The sequence below is a fragment of the Dipteris shenzhenensis genome, chromosome 12, assembly GCF_047967505.1.
Source record: "Dipteris shenzhenensis isolate YYH24624 ecotype China chromosome 12, Dip_SZ_1.0, whole genome shotgun sequence".
Taxonomy (NCBI): Eukaryota; Viridiplantae; Streptophyta; class Polypodiopsida; order Gleicheniales; family Dipteridaceae; genus Dipteris; species Dipteris shenzhenensis.
This window is the reverse complement of record NC_141607.1, coordinates 19,782,377-19,802,717: the sequence shown is the minus strand read 5'-3', so window position 1 is coordinate 19,802,717 and position 20,341 is coordinate 19,782,377. Positions and strand designations below refer to the sequence as shown.

Genomic DNA, 20,341 nt, shown 5'->3' with positions numbered 1-20,341 from the left:
GTACGTGGGATTGCCAAGAGAGACTGCCAAAAAAGGTTTGAAGGCTGGATGAGAAAAAGGACGGGCTGCATGTTACGCTCAAGTTGAGGCAACATGACCTCGGAAGGGTCAGTCGACATTTTCCAATAAAAGATCAATGTTTGTATTATATTTGTTTGGGCTTCACGTAAATGATCAAAAAGGAAGTAAGATCAAGGTCCTTGGTGAGAGTGACATGGCACAAGACTAGGTGGATCTAAGGCTAAGGGGTCTAAATGCATTAAATGTGCCAAGGGGCAAATGATTTCAATGTTATCCCAAGAGAGGGGTAAATGATGCATTGAGGAGATGCCCTCAAATGTAGACATGTGGCATACTGGGGCTTGGTGGAATCTGCAAGCTAGAGCCTTCATGTATGTGGACTATTCTAGAGTTTTGCTACCACCAAGGTTGGCTAGAGGAAATTCTGTGTGCCTGCCCCGTGATAGACTGTTAAACTGATGATGTGAAGCGAGTTAAAGAATGTGATCGTAATATTTTGGTATCAAAGCAGAGTGTTTGGTGATTGTCGTGGTTTGAAGCTGCACGTCAAGTTGACAGACTAACGATGAATTGAGATTGGAGGGATTTGGTGTTATCTTTCGTCATTGATCTGAAGACGTGGAAGACGAGATTACAAGGGCCTGTGAGCACAAGCTAGATTTGCAATTGTATGTATCGTGATTCCGTTGGTAGTCGGGGCTAGTACTTACGTACGGTAGTTTGGTGGTAAGCGGTGCGCTGATGATTCTTGCCTTTGTACGGTGCTAGAGAGAGTCCGTGAGCAGTTCATATAATTCTATCTGGTAATTCAATCAATGTGACCTATGGGTTGATGGCGGTCATTAGGCAAGATTGCAAGAGCACACAGTCTACTAGATGGCATCGTGACTGGCTAGCGGAGCTTTGGGTAATACCAAAGGCTGGAGCGGAACATCATATGGTTGTTGGCGTTCGAATCGTAGGTCAATTACTTCGCAAAGTTCGTGCGTTACAATAGTCAAATGGCTTTGCTAGTTGTGGGCTCAGCTATTGGGCCTGGTAGTCCGCAGAGCTATGTGCAATAGACTTAGCTTCAGCTCTTTGTCTCTCTTGAAGCTGAAAACCCCTCATCAATTGCAGCTGGCTCACTATTTGCCATACAAGAACACTAACATATCGAAGGAATTGGAGGCAGGATTTGGGCCTGATGGTCTAGGCATCATTGCTGTTTCTGGGGTGGTTGCAGCACAGATCATAAATACAGATTGGGAGTGGCTTACAGGGACTAGCTGATCTCTTCATGCAGCAGAAATCTAACCAAGGAGCTTTCTATGCCTTTTAAATTTTGTTGGGGCATATGCTAGTTTATTTGCCCACGGTGTTTGAGTTATTTGAGATTGCAGATATTTCCCTAGTATAGGGAAAAGATATTCATCTTGGTTCTCAGCTATTTTCAGTTAGTGGTTACGCCTGTTTAGACACCTTTTGTGGTTGAGATTGAAAAAGCAGTTTGTGAATAGAGTTTTAGGCAGTGTTTTATTCCTTTTTTTTTTCTTTTTTCTTTTTTTAAACACACCCATCAATCTAAATGGAAGTTGAAGAAGAAGCTTCTAGGATGGATCCCGTAGAGTCAGGAGTCCGGCCGACCCCGCAAGTGTCACGCCCAGCAAGTCATACACTATCTGGTAGAATTGCATTATTAGAGGATGCCTTGCAACAGATTTTAGCGCAACAGTTACAAGCAAATATAGGGAAATCTGAGCTCAGGAAAATGGTTCATAGTATGTCTACTAGACCATCTCGTGAAGAGAAAGGTAAATCTCCAATGGAGCCTGAAACCAGTGTTCAGGCAGTCGAGCCTAGAAGGGCTAAGGTGCCCAATATTGCCAATTATAGTATTCTGGTCGGATGTCTGACCGTATCATAGAGACCTGATTACACAAATGGGACGAGGCCTTTGCCATTTGTGAAATCAGGAATGATATGAAGAAAATCCACGAGGCCACCCATATGTTTAATGAGGCAGCGGATCGGTGGTGGATAAAACAACAGAAAGATGGAGTGGCATCCACTACTTGGGAGGAGTTTAAAAAACAATTTAGAAAACACTTCTTACCTCCTAACAAAGCGTCTCGAGCTTGGGATCAGTATTGAAACCTTCTTCAGAGAAATTTATCAGTGGCAGAATACACTGATAAGTTCAGAGAAAGTGTGATGAAAGTTTATGTACCTCTACGTCAATCAATCCAAGTAAAAGATTTTATCTTTAGACTGAATGATCGGATCAAGATGAAAGTTCGAGCTAAGTATGCGAACACGCTAGATGAAGCAATTGCCATAGCCCTGAACTATGAGGATGCTAAAGGGAACTGACCAAGTGGGTTTGTGCAGGTTGGGACTCGGTATGAGTACTCGAAGAAAACTGGGTTTAAGAAGAAGTGGATTAGCAAAGAGAGTGCCTCACAGCCTAGTGGTCAAGCCAAGCAGGCGAAGCCAGTTGAGACTCCTAAACCAAATACCACCATTGGAATGAAAAGAAAAGTAACACCAATGGCGACCCGGGCTTGGTCGAAGTCTTCTTTGAACCCAGAGCAAAGAGAAAAAGCGAGGAGAGAAGGCTTGTGTTTTGGATGCCTTCATCCTCATCAGTGGAAAGATTGTCCACGAAACAAGGATCGTCGGATGGCTGAGATGGTGATCTCAAAATGCGACGTGGAAATGGAGGAAAGTCCCAAAGCAGAACAGATGCAGATTCAACTAGCGGAATCTTCTCAAAGGTCAGTACTTGTTTTATTATGTGTCTGTTGCTAAGTTAGTAACTAGTGCACCTGATAATGTCCTGTCAAAGCCCGCAGCAACGGGGTATACAACCTTTAACAATACGGAGTTAATTAAGATGAAAGGACAAGTAGCCAATTATGATGTCATTATGTTGTTTGACTCAACGTCAACGCACAATGTAATTAACTCCAAGCTTGTAAAAAGGCTGAAATTAAAGACTAGTCCATCTGACTATGCATATACAGTCAGAATGGCGGACGAAAGTTCAATTGAAGTATGGGACCAAAGGATTACCCAGTTGAAACTTCGAATTCATGACTATATAGAGAAGCTTGATTTTGAAATGACAAAGCTTGCTCACGCACATATAGCCGTAGGTAAGGCTTGGCATTTTAGGAAGAATCCAACCATAGATTGGAAAAAGCACATTTATCAATTCAAGATGAATGATGTGATGTATGTCTTACGAGGTGAAAAAGATATACCTCAAGGACCGTTGGTTTCCGTAATGGAAGTTCGAAAAGCTCAAGAAGAGTTTTTGTTTCTTTGTACGGCATCGGTAGAGCCGATTGATGGTTCTTCGGCTAGCACTCATGTTACCCAAAATGGAGAGATGGCCAAGCTGGCTGATCAAATAGCAAAGGAGTTCTCTGATTGTTTTAGGGATGAGTTACCTTATGGATTACCTCCAGAGTGGAATGTTCAGCATAGGATTGAACTAATCCCGAGGGCAAAACCTGTAAATAGACCTCCCTATAGATTAAGTTTTACCGAAGAAGCGGAGGTACGAAGACAACTGAAAGAATACCTCAAGCTAGGGCAGATTTAACCCAATTTCTCACCTTTTTCTTCGCCAGTGATATTAGAAAAAAAGAAAGATCATACTTTTCGCCTTTGTATAGATTACAGAGCATTGAATAATATCACTATTAAGCACAGGTATCTGATGGCTCGAATCAATGATTTGTTAGATGTGTTACATGAGGCTGTAATTTTCAGTAAGATAGATCTTAAATGTGACTACCATCAGATCCGTATTAGAGCCGAGAATGTGCATAAAACCGCTTTTAGAAGCACGTTTGGACATTATGAGTTTTTGATAATGCCATTTAGACTTACCAATGCTCCAGCTACATTCGTCATGCTTATGAACGATCTACTACGTCCGTATATCGAGAAGTTTGTGGTACATTTTATTGACGATATTCTTGTGTTCAGTAAAAGTATTGCTGAGCATTACGAACACTTAAGAATAGTATTCAATACTTTGAGAAAAGCAAGTCTTTATGTAAATAAAAAGAAATCTGTACTGTGTATGGTAAGACTTGAATATTTAGGATTCATTATTACTCCTAAGGGAGTAGAAATGGATCCAAAGAAAGTGGCTGCGATACTGACTTGGCCTATTCATTGACCGCTTTGCGATCATTCTTGGGATTTGTCCAATTTTATCGAAGGCATATCAAAGGATATTCCGAAATAGTATCGCCATTGATTGATCTGACCTTAGATAAAGTACCTTTTATATGGGGACAAGATCAACAAGAGAGTTTTAACACCATAAAACAAGCTGTGGTCTCAGGACCGGTGTTAAAAATAGTTGATCCCCGGAAACCGTTTTTCCTTGAAACTGATGCGAGTGGCATTGCGGTAGGAGCAGTTCTGCTCCAAGAGGGAAGGCCATTAGCCTTTGAAAGCAAGAAGCTTTCTCCTTCTCAACGAAATTCGCCAACTGATGAATTAGAGTTGTATGCTATTATCCATGCTTTGAAAACATTATTTATATGGGTCAGAGTTTTATGTTGACGTTGATCATGATACTCTGAAACATTTTTGTAAACAACCTGACTTGAGAGGCCGCCAAGCTAGGTGGGCAAAACTCATGCAAGAGTTTAACTTAATCTCGTCAAAGGTGGTCCACCTCTATAAAGACATTATTTATATGGGTCAGAGTTTTATGTTGACGTTGATCATGATACTCTGAAACATTTTTGTAAACAACCTGACTTGAGAGGCCGCCAAGCTAGGTGGGCAAAACTCATGCAGGAGTTTAACTTAATCTCGTCAAAGGTGGTCCACCTCTATAAACTAGGCTCTACGGGGTAACCTGTTTGCATCTCGCAAATCGAGTCTTGTGGTTGGATACAATTACTCTGGGTACTGGTGTATATGCTCCATCTACAGGAGTTTTTTTCCACTTGCTTCTAATCCCGATCGTTCTTGTGTGGTGAAAGATGAGCAATGTATCTATCTCTGGAATTGGATGCATCTATGGTCGATGGTTGATGAGGTAGTTTTTCCTAAGGATTTCCACATGGAGGAAGTGTTTTCTGTTAAGCATGGTAGCTACTAGTCTTTGATTTATTGTGTGGTTGCTGATGAGTGGACTCATGTGAAGCTGCCCAGTGAGGGTGAATTGCCAGAATGTATTTTATATTTGGGATTTTGTGAGAAAGAGAATTTCTGAGAGGTTTAGTTCCGTGAATGTGACTTGACGGTTCCGGGAGACTACTTTGGTTGCTGTTATTGGTGTAGGTGTCTAAGTTTTTTTTTGGCGTATCACCGTTGTGCAACACCCTAGTGTTGTAACATCCTGCCAAGTCGTCGTCCGTGAATGCATGCAAAACAGGTGGGGCCTCTGAACCATAGAGTAAACCCAAATGCTGCATGACCTTCAAGTATCGAAAAACCCGCTTCACTGCTTGCCAATGCCACGTACTAGGCTTGTGCATGTAACTGCTGAGCTAGGAAATAGCATACTCAAGATCAGGCCAGTATGACAAAGGTATATGAAGCAACCAACAGCCTATTGATAAAGGGATGCATCAAATGACGGACTTCCATCCTCGGAGGAGAAACAAAAGCCAAGCTCCGATGGAGTAGAAACTAGCTTGCAATCCTCGAACTGGAAAAGATCAGGGAGCTGTCCAATATAATTGGACTGACTCATCATTAAAACCCCCTCAACATATGCAAAATGAATGCCCAAATAATAGTGCAACTGGCCCATATCTGTCATGGCAAAAGACTGCAAAATGAATGCCCAAATAATAGTGCAACCGGCCCATATCTGTCATGGCAAAAGACTGCTGTAAATCAGCCTTGAAATCTGCAATTTGTTCCATATCTGGCCCAGTGATAAGCATGTCATCCACATATAAAATCAGAATTAAACATTCTGATGCACCTTTTGAACATAAAGAGTGGCCTCAGTTGGGCTGTTCTGAAAGTCAAAAATGGATGTATCTTCACATACCATACCCAGGGTGCATGCTTCAAGCCATAGAGGCTTTTTTGAGCCAGTAAACTATTTTTTTTTTCAAGAAAATTACTTCATTAAGTATGAATGAAAACCACGAGAGCAAGCTCAAATGCGGGAATACATCATGCTATGCATGAGGGGAAAAAACAGCTCAAAAGGAGCTAATAAAAAACCAAGGTGGAGGATGAAAATGCCACCTCAAGCCTGAGGGAGACACTCAGAGAAGAAAGGAGATCCTCTCCAAACTCGGAAAAAAGTATCACCTCCAAATCTCAAACTTCAATATCTCAAGCCTTCCACCACAATCTGACCATACATCCCTTGCCTTCTCTATAGCCACAAACCATCTACCCATACCATAAACCATTTACTTACACATCCTGAGATCTATGACCAAATTCACTTCTAATAAGACCTAGATAACTGCTACAATGGCTACATGTGATCTTCCAAACATCCACAACCTCCCCTCTCTGGAAGCCAAAGATGCATCCATCATGGAGCCCTTACATACCGCTGTCAATCAGACCTTCCCCCTATGCATCAAATCCAACCAAAAACCACCCAAGGGAGGGGGCTGCCACATAGGCAGCACCTCACAGGGAAAGGACAGCACATCAGCCTGTCAAAGGTGCCTCAAGGGCTGCCTGTACAGGCTGGAGCAGGCCCCGAATAATGGCGGACAGGTGGCGCAACTGTAGGCTGCAGTACAGCTGCATGGCGGGGGTCTATGGGCAGGCATAAGGCCTGCAAACAGGCCTGCAATAGGCGCAGGAATGGGCAAAGGCAGCAGCCCAAAAGGGGCTGCCAAAGGCCCTTATAAAGGGCTGGTTGGACCAGCCAACCAGGTCCGCCAGTCTGGTCAGCCAGGATGAGGCTGGCTGGTTGGTCCGTTCAAGGGGGCCTTGTGCCCTATAAAAGGAGGGCCTCCAGCCCTCATTCATCATCACTTGGAGCAGCCCCCACGACAGCAGACAGGAGCAGCAAAGGGGGAGCCTTAGGCCTACATTCAGGAGGACAAGGTGACCTAGGAGAAGCTGCAGACTGAGCTAGAGTGGCTGCCCACCTAGGCTGGCTTCCGGACAGCAAGGTGGAAGGGATCTAGACAGAGAGTCTACATATGCTCAAGGTGGAGCATGCAGGCTCAGAGATCTAGAAGTGCCAGGCTTGTAGTTGAAGAACCTTTTGGTATTGTATCTTGTCCTAGTTTCTGGACGGATGGAAATATAAAGTGTTGCTTCTATATTTGTCTCTTAGCATTGTCTATTTACTGGCTTGCACATCTATGCACATAAGTTAAGAAGTTTGTGATTCCACACCCCACATCACACTGTGTGAGCTCCTGGGCATTACTATCAGTCTTCCGCTGTGCACACCCTCTGTTGGGTCATTTCTAACAAAACAGGACAGAACACAGACATGGAAGCAATAATAGTTTTTACAATGTAGATTATCTCATTAAGTCTATAAAAGAGCTCTAAGCAATCACAGCTGATTGGGAAGATGGATTTCTACAAATAGAAACAATTTAGGAAGTATAATAAACTCACACAGCTATAAAGTCAATAGAGTGTGCCAACAAAAAGTTTTCTTTGAATATCACAATAAGCAAGCTAATACTTTTGTTAAATGTAATTGAAAGGGCATTTCAAAATATCTTGCTAATTTAGAGTTTATCAGCTCTAAACCGCTCTATAGAATGAACAATTGGGAAATCCCCCCTCTGGCAAGTGTGTGGGTCACCTTCTTGCATATTTTATATCATAATCGTTATCTAGGAAGAGGTCAAGGTTGGGAGGGAAAGGGATAAAAACCACATACATTTGGGGAACATGGAAGGGGTAAGGAATGAAGACCACTACATTTGGGCAACATGGAAGGGGTGCTTATTTATATACCTCTCATGCATCTGAAGATTGTATCATAGGAAATTGTCCTCCCTCTTGTTCATTCCTTGTATATTATTTTGAGGCTTCGCTCTTACACCCCCCGAATTTTTAGACGAAGAACATGCAGCACATATGAGGAGATAGTCGACACTGGAATTGTCCTTCTATTGTGGACCTTCAATCAATTATTGACTCGCATTTCTTACCACAACGCTCCAAATCATCCTAAAGGTGACCCTACACCTAAACTCCCAAAGAAAGGAAAGGACCCAAGGGCTTGCAATGTCACATACCTGAATGTTTATGGCATCAACAAACCATGGGGAAGGTTCAATAAGCAGTGAGGTGTTCGCAGACAGCATAAGTATTTGTGTAGAATACCAGTCCGCAGTCAATGCAGATGCAGCTGTTCACCACCAACAAAGCAAATAGCTACATCAGGAATGGCTTCAATTATATCTCTAGTACATACACAACAGACAAATGCATATGCCATTTTGACTCACAGAAATTTTTTTGCAATTGATCGTAGCTATTTCTCAGTAAATTCAATTCTACTACCCAAGATCTGTCTTCACTTGATTATGTTCTACAGCAGCATGCCCCTTGAACTCCCATCTCATAGTTATCATCTCTAATACAAATGCTGAAAGGGTAATATTGGCATACCTTAATTTAGAACATTTGCAAGTAACAGAGAGGAGCTAGGATGGGAGCATGGTTTGAAAGAGCAGATATGTGCTTCTTGTGAGCTTCAAATATCAATAGCCAATCATGGGAACTAGTTTATCAATTCATATGTCTGTTTTGTTCAAATTGCCTATCACATGGAATAGAACAAAGAGTGTCTTCTTTGTAATGTATATGTGCAGTTGTTACAATTAGGTGCTCTTGTCCCTACTATTGCAAATTGCAACTAATGAGTATGAAAAGATGATGTTATGTCTTATTCATAGGAAATGTTCGGAACAGTGTAAATTGCACTATTCTAGAGAGGACTCTAAGGGCATAGGGGCAAACTATGAGGGGTAAGATGTATATACTCATCATGTTCGTCAAACAGTTCACAATTAACAATCTTGGTTGTGAATCTTCTCTCCCCCCAATCTAGAGCCTATAGTAACCTTGTTGAGAGAATGATAAGGCCTTGCTTTGTCAAGACAAAATCCCTTCCTTTGAGACAATCTCTTCAATTCTTGATTTCTTTGTTTGGATCTCTCCTTCCTCTCTGATTGGCTTCCCAAAGTTTTCCAGATTTGACATCTGAAACTTCACAGATCTCATTTTTAGTGTTAAATGTTTCTTGAAGTTATCATAGAGGTTCATTCTCTATATGAGTATTTTCTTGGCAAGAGAGATTCAGAGAAAGAGAGTTGTGAGGTATCAAAGTCTTTGCAAAGATTTCAAGAAGGTGCAACTCTACTCTCACGACGCAATTTGACATGACAATTCCATCTCCTCTCCGATGTTCTACAACAACCAGCAGCGCTCAATAGTCCGACAAAGTCTCCTGCAAATCCTATCCTTGCTGCTGAATAAAATAGCCCGTTCTATGCAACTTCTTTGTTTATCACCATTGAAATTCAATTTGGCAAGCTTTTTCATCAAGTAGAGGCCCGAGTCTCTGTTCTTTACCACCTTTATCATAGCGCTTTAGCCAACTGATTGGCAGCTTTGTTCAATGATTTCTGGCGTTGGTATTCTATCTTTGGGTTGAAGCTGGCTGAACCTCTACTACGTGAATGTCCCCCAGTTGAAGCCTATTTCCAAGAAAGCTATTGATCTTGTCCGCTCTACCATGACACAGGTATTTCATCATCAACTAATGAGTACGAGTGTGATGGTGGTGCCTAGTAATGGCGAGAGTTGTCTTGAGTGTTGCTCATCCAAGCTAGTGAGACTACAACCAACGTGGCAAATAAGCCACGTGGCACACAACAAAAAGATAAGGTACATAGGGCAACATGACCCAATCAGCAGACAAGACACTTGGCAAAGTGCCTCATCATCATGGCAAAGTAGGCAGTCCACATCAAAACATTGTCACATCAACTGCCACCTCAACAGACAGGTGGCACACTGTGCCACCTCATCCTTGTGCTACTCAATCAATGTGTGCTACACAAGCACACTTGGACTGCAGCATATGCCCTATTTACCACATCACCATTTTGAGCACTCTCTTTTGATCGAAGTTTGGCAAACCTTCTGATTGCCATAACTTTTAATTCATAACGAATTTTCAAGTGCTACATAAAGGAAAAGTGATGACATCTCATGCTCTACGCACCTGTCACATCACAAGCAAGTTTTGGCATTCTCATTTATTTAGTTTCATTATCAAAATCACCTCCTAATTGATTGAAGCCCCTTCACCAAACATAATTCCGCATCATCCTGCATTCAAACCAGCACCTAAAAAGAACAAGAAGAGAAAATCTTTTGTTATTTCATCACCTTCATTGACGATCACTCCAAAAAGACTTGAATGTATTTTGTTAAGCACAAGTGAGATTCTGTCAATGAATTTAAAGTATTACAAAGCTTTTCTTGAAAAGAAAACTCGTTTAAGTACATAAAGACCCTCCGATATGACAATGGAGGTGAATATAAGTTAGAATGTTCAATCAATTCTACAAATAACATGGCATAAAGAGAGAATTTATATAGCATAGTCAACCAGATGCATGCTGGACAAAAAGAATGATCCCCACCCTTATTGGGTGAAACTGTAGTCTATCTCATGAATAGAAGTCCAACAGCCATCTTGTAGAATGTAACACCAGAAGAAGCTTTCACAAGTGTCAAGCCTCTGGAAGTCATTTGAGATGTTTTTACTCTCTTGCATATACATACATTCGAGATATATTCAAGACAAAGTTGGATATAAAATCCATCAAATGTGTCTTCACCAACTATATCGAAGAATCAAAGACATACTACCTCTTTGATCCAATCAAGAGAAAAAGTATTATTTTTAGAGAAAATTTATCTCTTTGATCCGATCAAGAGAAAACTTATCATTTATGGAGATGTTATTATTGATGAGACAACATCATATGTTCATCAACCTCAAATAGTCTCGATAGCACTGTCTATAACTCCGACTATTTAGAGGATTACCTTTGGTAATTTTCCAACTCACTCAGAGAGTGTTCAATCTACAATCATGGCACAAAGCAAGGCAAAGAAAAGATCCTGAATACAATTAATACAGCAATCACAATAGTCATCACTGATACACCAGAGAGTTCTAATACCGATGTTGAAAGATCCACTCGTAATTGGAAGTAACATGAAAGATGGACATTCATGACTAAAATAATTGAAGAAGAACCAACCTCATCCAAAGAAGCATTGCAAGTTTTAGGAATGGCAACAAGCAATGGAAGAAGAGTACAATGCTCTTATCAAGAACTTTGACAAATTTATAGAAAAAAAGCCCATAGGTTGCAAATGATTTATAAAGTCAACCTCAACTCAAATGGAGAAGTTGACAAATACAAAGCCAAGTGGGTTGCCAAGAAATATGCCCAAGTGTAAGGAATGGACTATGAAGAGATCTTTGCACCAGGCGCAAAGATGACTACAATCAGAACGATCATGACCCTTGCCTCACACTTTCATAAGTCGCAAGCATCATCTATGGTCACCTCAACGCCTAGCGTGCAATCTACAAGGTAAACTCCTGCTCAAACAAGATGTACTTGAGAGCATGCACGATAGGCAAGGAGACCTTTATCACACATAGAATGCCTAGTGTTGGGTGGTATTAACTTTCGCCCTCAAAAATAATCAAATGACCCTACTCTGCAACTGCATTGATGGCATAGACACTAACATCAGTTTGAACACCAAAAGGCTGGTCCTACAATGCTAGAACCACTCATGAAGCTGAAGTAACTACTTCCTTCAACAAATCAAAGGCTGAAAGGGTTTATGATGGTTTGCTTCTTTGTCATGCAACAAGTTGGTGATGGAAACTTACTCTCTTTGCACAAGTTTTTTATGTGCATGTGGTAGGCTTGGCAAATCCCCATGAACATGCCTACTCTCTATGCATTCTAGACCCATCCCACTTGATGATATCCTTGACCTTTGAACAATCCAACACAACTCATGATGTACTAAGGTTTGGACCTCCTCTAGAAAAATATTCAACCACTTAGCATGAAAGTACAAATGATTCTCCTTCAAAAGTGTAGGACTGGTCTAAGTTGATGCTCATGCCAAGTGGATCTTTGATGATGTCATCCAAAAACACAAACGCGTTTGTCCATGGGGCACTTGAAAACTTGCAGCTTCTTCTCGTTATGTATGGCTGGTACTCTCTAAATCCAAAGGGTATCACCGCAAATTTGGGACCTCACACTAGCTAAGGCCTTCTCTATGCAGAAAGCCAACTTGTGAATAATTGCTTCATGGTCCAAATCTGATGGTATCCTCTCTTCAGCTTTACCTAAAAGAACATTAATTCGCCTTAGGCATAGAAAACTGACCTCGATGGTGAGCTTGTTGAGTGCACAGTAATCCACACACAATAAGGCTATGTTATACTACTGCTTAACAAAGCAGATTAGTGGTGCATATGGAGAATTTCAGTGCCCTACGAGGCCTGCATTGAGCAACTCCTCCTTTATGGCCTTGTTGAGTCAATATGAATGTTTGCTGGTCTGGGAAGAAGTTCTATCCGATGATCCTCTATCTGTGATCGCAGTTAGTATGGGAGTCAAAAATAACTTATAGAACTCCTATGATAAGGCCTCATCCTGTGGGTGTTGGCTAATGGTTTGTTGTTGGAACAATGGTTCTAGTTCAAATTTGAAAGTGGCATTTCTCTCTCTTCCTTCGAAAGAACAAAACACAGGTCAACTTCGCATTTTGTGATACCCACCAAACATGCAGAAAAGCACAAGCATGATGAGGCATCTTCCTTCAAAAGAACGAAAACGTTTTTTAAAAAAAGTGAGCTCAACTCTTTGATACCCACCAAACATGCACAAAAGCGCAGGGATGATGACGCAAAGGCTGTATTCTTCCAACGCAGCCAGGTTCCTTCTCACTCGATGTCGCCAATCCACTGGGGATAAACTCGGAGACACCAGCCTCACCTCCTCTTCCCCCCCTCCCTCCTCCTCGTCCGAGGAAGGCAGCAACCAGATTCCCCTCGCTGTCGGGGACTGCCCCGTTTCCGCTTCCATCGCTCCTCCCGCAGGTTCATAAAAAGTCACATGCCCATTTGCACTCGGACTTGGCTGCGGGTCATGCCGAGGTTCTAGAGGTCCAGATTGAAGTGCTGTTGGGATTGTTTGGAGCCCATTAAAGGAAGAGTGATACGACGAAATTCTGCACTCTCATTGCCTTCCGCAAGCCATGGAAGACGACTCTGCAACTGATGATTTAGTGTACAGGGGGCTCCGTAAAGGGCATGCTATGAGAGCAGATTGAATGCTGCAATGGAAACTGGTGGGTGATGAGGGAAAGCTAAAAGCAGAGCTACGGAGAACAATCAACTTCAGCCATCGCAGCTGGTGAGAAGTGGAATTGTGGCGTGTATATCGTTGGGCAAGTGTACAAAAACGATGGACATTTAATGAATGGCAGGGACCTCATTTCTGCTGTCGGAGCCATCACTTCAATTTAAATTGGAATTTTGACTTGGCCTCTCCTGAGTCCTCACATCTACGTGCACTTCATCCCGCCTTCCAATGCCTCCTTCAACGCGTTCCCGTTCCCCCCTCTCAACCTCTTGACTTCCCGATCCTCACGCTCCTGTTTCACGGATAGAGACCGGGTGGACCGATTGCAACCTCCACATCCCGTACAAAGTGTCTTGCACGAGCTGCAGAATGAGCAAATTATATGTTAGGAGGGTATATCACAAAGGGTTGGAGGATTGGAAAATGGTGCTAAATGCAAGGTCCATCGTTGGGAGAGTGCCAACTTTCAAGGAAGTCCTAAATTCATGAGGCCAAAAGTCCGATGTTAGGGGAGCTCCTTCCACCTGCGAGACTACCACGGCTACATCTCGAACTGAGTACGGGGGAACGAAGCAGTCCGTAGAAATAGGACAAGTATTTTCTCAGCATGGGAATGTTACTTCCGTAAATCCTCCAACAGCTTGCTCAACTCCATTGCTTCTTGAACCATAATTAGCACTTTGATCTGGTGAGTATACACCCCGTGACATTGATGGGAAGTCCCTATTGATTAGTCACGGAGAAAAGAAAAGGGGTGAAAAGAAAGAGGGCACGACCATGAATACACTAAGGGATATATGAGGGCCTTGTTGGTAAAAAAATTGTATTAGAAGGGTGGGGGGCCGGGGGAGGGATAAATTTGGGGAGAGGATAAAATCCTCTTCTAGAACTCTCTCCACCGCCCTTTACCCTTCTATTAAAAAAAAGCTCGTTCGTCGGCTTCCGCTTCCACTTTTGCTCCCTACTACTTCGCCTTCCACTCTTGCTCCCTACTACTTCGCCTTCCACTCCTCCATTTGCTTCCCCTTCTCCCTCAGCTTCTCCTTACGCCTCCTCCTGTGTTTGCCCAAACGGGCCATTTCAGTACAAATGGGCCACAAATATTGAAGCTTCTGAATGTTCGCAAACAAAAGAATTCTTATCAAGTTAGCGCACATAGTTCAACACATCAGTGCATTCCTCCCCACTTGCTCACTCAAGATTACCTCTTTTGGAATCATTAGGATTTCCCTAAGACTCGAGTCTCCAAAAAAGTATTTGTTGCTTAAATTGTAACAACCTCCCATGTCTGGAATCTGTCCTGATAAGTTAGAATCATATGAGACATTGACGAATATGTCTTTGAAGTAGGCCAAAGATCTCCGAAAAAATAACCATTCACTATGAAGGATCATTCAGATAATTGACAATCCTTCACGATTCTGAATGTGTTATGGTACAATTGAAGACGAACTTTGTAGTCCACAATGAGAAAGCTGAAGGCTGAAGATTAACATTGAAAAGGTGGTGAAGCATAGAGTTTTGAAATTCTTGCTCAAAACATAAGGTGCAATTACCGAAAGCGGCCCACGTGCATCTACTCAGAATGTGCTACTGCTTGTGGGCTTTTTTTCATGCCTCGTCCACTCTCCAAGCTATATGCTGCTCTCCTGCAAAGAGATTATCGAGAAAAGAGCATGAAAAATGAACAAATTCTTGTCACGTGAAATGGTTGAAATAGAATCTTAGTGCAAAAAAAAAATCCAATGGTTCAAAATTTGTATAGACCGATTTCAACTTGCTCAATCGTCGTAAAGAAACTGTGGCGATCAATATCGTACCAACACTCCAACGCCTTCTCACATCACAAAACCTTCACGATTCAAGGAAATTCTGAGATAGTGGAAGGATGGGCAGGAAGAAGGGAGAAATGATCGGGTACAGGATGATTAAAAAATGGTTGAAATTTATGTTTGAGAGTATCAAAATCATCTAATGGCTCAAAATTCTTAATCAAATCCAACAATTGAAATTGCTCCAATCGTCCTCCCCCAAACCTCTCCTTAATTAAGAGGAGAACAAGTTGAATACATTCAAAAGGCCTGCCTGGAAGCTGAGAGAGAGAACAAGAAGAAGAAAAGAGAAGGAGAGAAAGGGGGAGAAACAATCGGCCGAAAGCACGTGAATAGAAAACCAAAAAAATTCCAAAAAGACTTTAGCTTCTCCAAGGTGACCAGCCGTCAATAAGGCTACCACTCGAAATGTGGTAGACCAAAAAGATAGTCCTCAGTAACAACGTTGATGCATTGATCCATATACAATGTCTATCATTTGACCTACCGTTTCTAGGCAAAGTAGAAGATGTTGCTGCATTTGATTGGGTGAAGACGAAGAAATGTGGATCCAGGCAACAGTATGGGCTCACAATCAACGAAATGAGGCAAAAAATCGACAAAATTATTGAAGGAACATAGACGAACTAGGCCTGCCTTGATGCTGTTTCCATCTCAAGACTCTATTGCAATGTTTGATTGAGTACAGATTCGAGCATGCAACCTTGAAAACATGACCTTGCAACGTATCCATGGAGAGGAGAGCCGCTTAGAATTCTTAAGACCTTCGCACATACATCTCTATGTGTTGGTGCAATGGAACCCATTCACTCATCGTCGTGGCCAAACTGACCTACACTTTCAATTTTTTGCGTTGCAGTTAGCTAGAAGCTTGGCCCGGTATGCATTCCTCGCCTCAAACTTACACACCTTCCCATTCTTACCTGCTAGATAGAGCAAACTATGGGGTCTTTGGGCTTGAACAAAGAGAAGTATAATACTACGAGAATAATGATAAGGATCACCAACAGAGCGGTGCAAGGCATGTGAGGGCAATGGTAATCTAACATCGGTTTAGAGCTACGTTGATTGGGATCGCGTTGGAGACTTGAGCAACTCCATGTTTCCTAGCCAAGAGGTTGACTAACTTCCGCAGTGGTTTTTTCATCAGGCATGGGAACCATGAGCCTATGTGCTAGGGGTGCTGCTAACAAGGCTCGTTATGTTGGCACGACAGAAGGGGCAATTGCAATGGTTGGATTGTAGCCATTTATCGATGCAGAGGAGATGAAATGCATGGCTGCATATGCGATTCTTACACCTCGGAATATTGAAGTTGACACAATCAGCAGTGCAGCACTAAATGCAATTCCTAGGGGGGGAAAGGAGTATTTGAGTGCAAATTCAGTGAATAATACGATGCAAATTTGTTCCTACATGCAACGTAGTATCTCAACAACCTCGACCTTGGTGGTGGCTATCCACCTCATCGTTTAATTTTGAAAAAGAATGCTCCAATCATTTTGTTATGAAATCTAAATCCACAGAAGGGATGACTTGATTGATTTGCAAAGAGTTCCATACTAAGGTGTTAGAGGCTGAGATCATCATTGATACTAATATCGATGATATGGTGTTCATTTTGAGAATTACCTTTATTCCAGGTAATTTGCAACAACTGCCATTTGAGATGAGAAGGAGGCAATTTCCCATTCGATTGGCATTTGGCATGACAGTAAATATGGCCCAAGGTCAAACAATGCCCATTCTTGGCTTATACTTGACAACACTGGTGTTTCACCATAGTCAATTGTATGTGGCTTTCTCACATGTATGATCATCAGATAATGTCAAGGTCTTTATTCATGATAATGTTGATGAGGCCAATGTTGAGGATTCGTGGGCAACCTCTATTGCAAATGTTGTGTACAAGGAAGTTCTATAGGTGCAGCAATAACAACATGTACGTATCATTGTTCCCTTTCTAGAGTGTACCATTGTTCCACTGAAAATTATAAGCATACTATTCCGTTGTTGCTTATGTCGCTTCTATCCTACAAATTAATTTTGATTTGGACTATGGGTTCATGAATAGTCTCACCAGACCTCGGATTTACATGTTTATTGTATTTCATGCTTACTCTTATAGGCAGTTAGATATGATGGCCACCTTCACCTTTGACATTGATTTCGCTGCAAGAGTGGCAGGTACAAGACTGCTTCATAGCTGCATTCGTGTGTTGCATATTTCTAATAAAGGTGTTATGGTTATTGACATTGTGCTATAATAGATCCCTTGCACTGGGAGACTTGAGCATCTACACAGTTGCTGGTAGACTTGCTCAAGATGGCTACCTTCTCTGGATGGGTACACTATAATATTTTATACACTTTTTTTTAAAGAGATGAATGTTATTTTATATATATACATGAGTGTGTTAAAGATATTTTTCTTTTGAATATAGTTTCATTTCACTTGGCACCTTTATTATGAAGCTTGGCATGCGCTATTGGATTTACAATGGGGGTCACATAGATTTCCTTAGCTTTTATAAAATCAGGAGTCATAGGGTTGGTGGACCTGTTGGTCGACATAGACTTACTATGCCCTTCTTAGGATATAGACATCTAGTACCATTGTGGGTTTTTGCTCGAGCAATAAATGGAGACTACATATTTAGTTTTTGGAGGCCCAAATGGATGCCACCATGTGATGGTAAGTACTCCAAAGACCAAGACATGTTCATCGCTTTGTGAAAATGTGCTTGAATCTCTTTTAATTTGATGTCTTAGATTCTTAAATTGTTTATTCTCTCATTTCATAGGTACCATTGGCACACTGAGGTTCATACGTCATCGACATACTATCTAGTCACATAATTGAGAAAACATTACCCAAGTAAACTCTGGAGAAGAATAATAATTGAATAGATTACACATAGATTACATCTCAAAGACTCCTTTCCTTCAGATTACATCTCAAGGACTCCTTTCCTTCAGGGGACTGGTTCCACATTGCTTTGATCAAGTCGCCTTTTTGAGCTCCTTGATTGCATTGTTACAGCTATCTACGATGAGAAAGTAGATGTTGTAGCTCAATTTGCCATTCGGGCAAAAAATGTAAAAGACAAGGAGATAAATTAAAGTAAGCCAAGCCCGAGCCTGCTGACTGCGAGGAAAAGGAGCCAAAAGGGAGGAACCAACCCCCTTCAAGAAAGGAGAAAAAGGGCTAAGCCTCCAACTAGGAAGCTCAAATCAAGGAAAGAGGAAGTGACATGAAGGGAGGGGCCGGGTCCCTGAAGGAAGGAACCAACCCCCTCTAGCAATGCAGCATCTTCACAACCTTCCCATAGACAAAGAGGCAAGACACGCATTCCACATAGGAGCGAAGCCGTGGTTTATTGAGATGGAGGCCATGGGAGCGACAGTCGATTAGGCTGAGGTGACTACTCGCATGGTATAATTCTACTCCTACTTGTAATCTCACTTCTTAAATTGTTTTATTCTTTAAGTTCCAATCTAATTTCCAATTAAATGGTTTCACTCTTAGGATGCAAGCTCGAATGTCCCATTAGCAAAGGTGAGCAGTGATGATGAGGAGGAAGGTCTCGAGGGATTTTAAAAGAAGGATAGAGCTGCCCATCAAATACGTGTACGTCATCAAAAGACTTACAACCCTTGCAAATATTGAGCAACATATGCGCATGAAGTATTGCTTGTTTGTAGATGGAGAAACATTGTGCATGTGGTCAATGGCATTTCCCAACTTTCTTTGAGTCCAAGTCTTACTATTCTTCTTCCAAACCCACTCGTTTGAAAAGTATCCATAAAGTGCATCAAGATGCATTGCATTTGAACCACTCTTAAGAGTAGTTCATCTATTTTGTTCCCTTTGCACTACATCTTGCAAATTATCATCATCTCGAAATTACATTATTCATCATGGGAAGATGAACTTGCAACCATTGGACATCATACTTTTCGTCATGCATGGAGTATTCATAGATCTGCCAACACGCTTCTGATGCTTTACACGTAATGTACATCTAAGTATTGTGTTGCATCAATGATATAGTCTTAACCATATTGATGTGCAAATCCTTTTGCAAGTAGTCTGGCTTTGTATCTTTCAATTCTTCTATCTGGATTGTACTTCACTTTGTAAACCCATTTGTTTGCTATGACCTTCTTTCCTGGTGGAAGGTCGCATAATTCCAAAGTGTTGTTTTTGTACAAAGCTTCTATTTCTTCATTCATAGTAGCAATTTGCCATTCTGGCTTGTCAATTGCGTCTTGAAGTATACTAGCTCTTCTGTAGCCATAGTCATAAGAGCATAATTGGTGGTTTCAATCTAAATTGCTTTGCATTTCTGAGCATATGTCAATCTGGCAGGCGGTCTGCTTTCCCAAGTAGACCGTCTAAGTTGATGTTGCTCTTGTTGGGGTGCGTCTGGCAATTCTTGCTCATCTTCTTTTGATGTCTTGACTGTGTTGAGATATCCTAGCATGACATCTTGGACATTCTTCTTGATCAAATGATATACATATTTGTCTTTCTTGTCCCATTCTTCCTATGCCCGGGCGGGCAATGGCAGGATCTGCTACACGTGCGGTCACTATTGGTACAGCTATAGATCCTGCAATTGGTGTTGCGACAACACATGGAGTAGAGCTAATGCCGTCTCACTGATAATAGTGACAATGAAATTCTTTTCATGTCTACTCTACCTATAGATTTGCTTGCCACTTCAGATGATGCATATTCCCAGGATTGGATTTTGGATTCTGGTGCTTCATTCCATGTTACTCGCCATAGGGAATGGTTCTCCACTTATGATAGTGGAAAGAAAGGTTGTGTGCATCTTGGAAATAACTCTGCATGTGACAGTGGGAGTAGGTGACATAAAGTTTTCTTTTGCAAATGAGTCTGTATTTGTTTTGAAAAATGTGAGACATGTGCCTAAGCTAACCAAGAGTCTTATTTCAATGGGTCAGCTAGGTGATGTTGATTTTTAGACCACGTTTGGTTTTTAGAGTTGGGAAAATTCAAAAGGGCTCTATGGTTTTGGCAAGAGGTACCAAGTGTGGGACATTGTATCCCTTACATGTATCAGGGAT

At 41.7% G+C, this 20,341-nt stretch overlaps 1 protein-coding gene across 1 annotated transcript in view; it reads right to left on the bottom strand.

The window, feature by feature from the left end:
* LOC147895952 (E3 ubiquitin-protein ligase APD2-like) overlaps positions 1 to 13,952 on the bottom strand; it is a 93,411-nt gene extending 79,459 nt beyond the window's left edge. The window contains exons 1-2 of the mRNA XM_087383243.1: positions 12,923 to 13,952; positions 8,226 to 8,338 (exon numbers count right to left, since the gene is read on the bottom strand). Of these exons, the coding sequence (XP_087239369.1) occupies positions 8,226 to 8,338; positions 12,923 to 13,133 (324 nt within the window). The 5' untranslated portion in view covers positions 13,134 to 13,952. The remainder of the gene's footprint in view (positions 1 to 8,225; positions 8,339 to 12,922) is intronic.
* Between the last annotated feature and the right edge of the window lie 6,389 nt (positions 13,953 to 20,341).